Source organism: Zingiber officinale, chromosome 2B (genome assembly GCF_018446385.1).
Source record: "Zingiber officinale cultivar Zhangliang chromosome 2B, Zo_v1.1, whole genome shotgun sequence".
NCBI lineage: Eukaryota > Viridiplantae > Streptophyta > Magnoliopsida > Zingiberales > Zingiberaceae > Zingiber > Zingiber officinale.
The window spans coordinates 63,901,297-63,906,233 of NC_055989.1; the positions used below are offsets into that span (position 1 = coordinate 63,901,297).

General features: G+C 41.0%; 1 protein-coding gene across 1 annotated transcript; it reads left to right on the plus strand.

The window, feature by feature from the left end:
• Nucleotides 1-1,327: 1,327 nt before the first annotated feature.
• On the plus strand, nucleotides 1,328-2,244 carry LOC122049148. The gene is made up of 2 exons (XM_042610588.1): nucleotides 1,328-1,575; nucleotides 1,800-2,244. Exon 2 carries the CDS (start codon nucleotides 1,809-1,811, stop codon nucleotides 2,184-2,186), a length of 378 nt encoding a protein of 125 aa, XP_042466522.1. The 5' UTR covers nucleotides 1,328-1,575; nucleotides 1,800-1,808; the 3' UTR covers nucleotides 2,187-2,244.
• The last annotated feature ends 2,693 nt before the right edge of the window (nucleotides 2,245-4,937 follow it).

Consider the following 4,937-nt stretch of genomic DNA (forward strand, 5'->3'; position numbering starts at 1 on the left):
GATAATGACGAGGCACTGGATCCTCTAGAATACTGAGGCTGAAAGGAAAAACGATCTGATCTCCCAATCGGCCTCTTATTGGTGCCCGCGTCTAAGCGGAATCGCGCGGGATAGTATTTCCAACGGATGACTTCGCTAATCGAGCATCCACAGGATGGCCGGTCGGATGCTGCCCAACCTGGCCCGCTTGCCTTAATGTCGGTCGAGACATGTGAGGTTGTTCTATTTGAGCTGAAGGCATGATTTCGGTTGGAGGGATTTGTTTCATTGTCCTTGAGGCCACGTTGCTTGTTGCTGGTGAACTTGGTTCATTTGCTGCTACCCTAGTACATCTCTCATGGCATCAGCTACACTCTGGGTCAACTCCGCTTAAATTAGAGTAATTCATCTGATGTCATCCATGAGTGTCCAATTCAAGTGTAGATAATTCCCATAGACAGTGTCAATTTGATCTCGCATCGAGATACTCGAGGCTGACTTGCAAGAAATTGACCTGGCGATGCCAGATCACCAAGATATAAATTAACAATACCAGAAAGCACTGCTCTCTCGAGCCAAAGAAAGTCTAAGCTCCCGATCGACTGTTATATTGCCCTGACCCCTGCATTCAAAAGATAAAATTGAAGTGACTCAGCTGCTTGAGTGGTTAAAACAAAGTGGTAGATTGGTAGCACCTAGGATATGTCTTGCGTTCACTTTGTCATATATAGAGTCCTATCGGTAATTAAATCATCGAGCGGCTTGCATATGAGTCTGATCAAGAGAATATATAGTCATTTGGTCAGTTAGAAATCATATTTATCCTCGCATTAATCTAGACTTTGACTGTCATATCATTCATTTTATTAACTTATTGCCACCACATGACGCCCTTTTCAAACCGCCTCATCACCACCTAATCTACAATACAAACTTAAAAAAATTTAATCTTTTCTATTTAATTTTTTTTTTTTGATAAACTCATGGGTTGGTCGTCTAATCAATAACCTATCTTGGATTGGGACCCTTGGGTTCGGATTTCTTAGCCCACCAGGCTACCTCACCGGCCTGCCTCGGTTTGTCAAACGATCAAATTTTACAAATCAAGTCGCTCAGTTATGAAGCGGCCCATGTGACCGCTCTGATAATTTCACGCGGGGTATCATTTAATTAGCCATTCAATTTATTTTATTATTATAAAAAAAAAGTGAAGGCGTTTGGACGGATTTTTTTAGAGAGTTATTTTTAAAAAATAAATATTAAATCAAAATTGGACGCCTTTTTCGGTTATTTATTTTTGTCAGAAGAAAGAAGAAAGGGTATTTCCAATAATGAAGCGCGCGCGCGCGCCGCAGCCATGTCCGCCGCCGACTGAGGGAGAGCGACGGCGACACAGCATCCGCCGGCTTTTTGTCGCGGCCTGCGAGCGAATTTGACGATCACCTACCACAATCATTTGCGAGCCGATGCCTTCGACACTGCTACCACACGCATTTAGCTCTCCTCCTCCAACAACAACAAGCAAGCAGTGAAACGCAAGTATCCCCATTCCGTTGCCTTCCAGGGAAGGGTTGGCCTGGGGGAGGCGAATCCCCGGTAACAAACGCTACTTCACCCTCAAGATCGCTGCTCGTTCTGATTAATTTCCTCAATTTTGTCGTCGAACTAAACATTAGATGGAGATTTGATTTTACAGTCGGAACGAAGCCGTAAATGAGTTAAAATCCCCAGCTCTGTTTCAGATCGAACTGGCGTCTACAGAGTGAAACGGGAAATCAGTACAATAATGAACATTAACTTGATTTTCTGCGTCTCCTCAGAGCGTGAGCATGGAGATGGCCGTGAGCATCTCGTCGCTGGGGCTGAGGACCCGCCTCCGGCGGTCATTGCCGACGACGGCCCTGTCGCGGAGGAGAAAGCGGATGGACCTTTCCCAGCGGTGCAAGCGGCGGCGCGTGGAGACGTGGCCTAGTCGGAAGAGGAAGAATCGGATGGAGACGGCGAGAGCGGAGCAGGAATTGGGGAGGCGGCCGGCGGCGAAGAAGGGCAGTTTGAGGGCGAAGGGGCAGAACAGGGAGGCCAGCAGCTGGCAGCTTCCATGCCCGCCGCCGAGGAGCTTGAACTTGCCGATGATCAGCAGGTGGACTCCCATGGCGAACGACGGCGGCGACGACGAAGAAGAAGAAGAAGATAAGGAAGAAGAGTAACCACGCAGAGGTATCGTAATGATAAATAAACGCCGCCCGGTTCGCTTGAATTATTTATTAATTAATATTATAAGGTACAATAATTGTCAAAATGACATCATCGCCAACGTCCTCGAGTAGTGACGAGTCCCTTAAAATGAATTCTAAATTTGTTTTTACTAATTTAAACAATATAAATGTTTTTTTTAAAATAATTATTTAAATATATAAGATACTTTTTAAAGAAATCCCCTTATTTTAAAAAAAAATACTTATCATATTTTTAATTTTAAAAATACACTTATCATAATTTAAATTCAAACCCTGTCCTCTTAATTGTTCCTTCATTATATACGACACGTGTGCTATTTATGGTCAGGTCATAATCGTTACAATAGCATTAAAATAATTTTAATTAAATTTAAATAATTTTAATAAGTCAAAAGAGTGTATTTTCATATAAATAAAGTTAAAATAAATTTATTTAACATTATAGTGTTTTTAAAGATATTTGTTTTTAGTAGGGGCAAATTGATAAATGAAAACGGAAGCATCAGTGGAGAATAATAACAAGAATATCCTCAAGTTGGTGGACAAGGACGGCTGAATAGATTTGGATAAAGCGGTCCTTTAATCCGCCCACCTGTCCTTCTCTTCTCTTCGCCTCTTCTGTCCCACTTCAAATGATTCCCACGGTTAAATATAAATAGATCGAGTATTTTATTCTAATGCAGCCATTTTTTATATAAAAGAAATTAGACAATCAATTAGGTATTTTGAATAGGTTAAAAATTGATTTCAAAATTTATTAGAGTAAATAGTCATGTATAAGTCCTTATGGCCTAATTGAGTTGAGAGAGAGAGAGAGAGAGATTTTTGGAATTAAAGAAAAAAAAATGTAGAAGAGCATAGGCATAATCAGTCAAACAGCCCAGTTTAATATTGTATGACAATCTTTACTTTAATATTGTTGCAAGAGATGAATAAAAAATTATAAATTATTAAATTTAAAATTTAGACCTAAACTTCAGGTTAGATAGGCCTAGCGAGAAGATCAGGCTGCCAAATTGGGTAGGCTTGAGCTGTCAAGTTAGCTCAGCTGTGGAGGTAGGCAGGTAGCCGAGTGACCAAGCTACTAAGTGGCTGAGCTGTTGAGTGTCAAATGGGCCAAATGGCTGAGTTACCAAAGGCTGAATGATCTAGTTGACAAGTGTTGAGTAAGGAGGTCGGACAATGAGGTTGGGCTACCAATCTAGGAGGCTAGGCAGGGAGGTCAAGCTACCAACCAAGGAGACCAAGCTGGGAGGCTGGGTAGGGAGTTGTCGAATAGGAGACCCGATAGGAAGCTACCGAATTGTCAAGCCGAGAGGTTGGATAAAGAGTTGTCGGATGGGAGATTGGGCAGAGAGCTACCAAACTATCAAGTCGGGCAAAGAGATTAAGCAAGGAGCAAGGCTATCGAGCTGGTAGGTCAAGCTACTAGGCAAGAAGCAAGGTTGTTGGGCTGAGAGGTAAGACTACCGAGTAGGAAGGTGTGCTGAGCATTGTCTAAACCTATGTTAGATACAATTTCTTTAAAATAGATCTAGATTAGTCTCCTGTCTGACAGTACTTAGAGATTCACACAAATGTTTATTTTCTGGGATACAACGATTTATCCACATTAGCAATTAAGTAGTAGCTATTTGTAGCGAACTTAAATAGGGCTAGATAAGGAAATAGGGATGCTAGATACGGAAGTAAAGAACGTTGGCAAACTCCCATGTTCCGTTCATTATGATTGATGTGTCTCGCATTCCTCGCTCGAGCATGCATACCCGAACGAGTCTAAACATGCTCACTAGAGACGTGACTAGGCAAGAAAGGCACAACTTGGGAACATCACCAAAGCAACCTAGTAGCCAAATGACTCGAGTGAAGAAGTGGCGGTCCACCTGTCCTATTCAGCTAGCACAGGAGCATCCCTGATCGAGAACGTCACCAACACAGTCCAGATTGTGAAAACCTCCATGCTCTTGCAGGCTAAACCCATGATGAAGAATGACCATTCAAACTTTAAAAGAACATAACTTTTGACTCGGAACTCGAAATCAAGTTTTGTCGACGACTACGTGTGTAGAATTCGAAAACCTACGTTTGTTATAGGTGAAACCATAACTACCAAGTTTTAGCTCCAAATTCCACCGTCTAAACCATGTTTCGAGTCTTTTTACTATTTTTGGTAATTTTTATTTTTAGGATATTTAGGGTAATTTTGGTATTTCTAGAGAGGATTTGTCTTTATCTGCATCATATTTTGAGTTAAGATCGTTCAGTTATGTACTTTCTTTTTCAGGTAAAAGATATATTTACTTTTTTCACAAGATTGAAATTAAGATTTGTTAATTATAATTCTTTTCTTTATTTGGGTCTTACACCACAAAAAAAAAGGATTTAGAAACTGTTTTTAAAGACCTATACCAGCAGTTTACGACCACTATTAAACCTATTGCACCGGTTACACAACCGTTGTGGGTGTTGGTGGAGCTAAAGGCAACCGAAACGATAAAACAAACCAGCCTCGAAGTTGCTTCTAATGCATACCTATAGGAGCGGCTCATAACCGATTCAAATGTAAACTTATAAAAGCGATCATGACCGCTTCTATAAATCAATATGGGTTGACTTAAGGTGGACTTTTAGGAGCGGTTAGTAATCGATTCAGAAGGTCAACTTGCAGAAACGGTTAGAACCAATCCTATAAATTACTATGAAATTCAAAAAGATAACTTT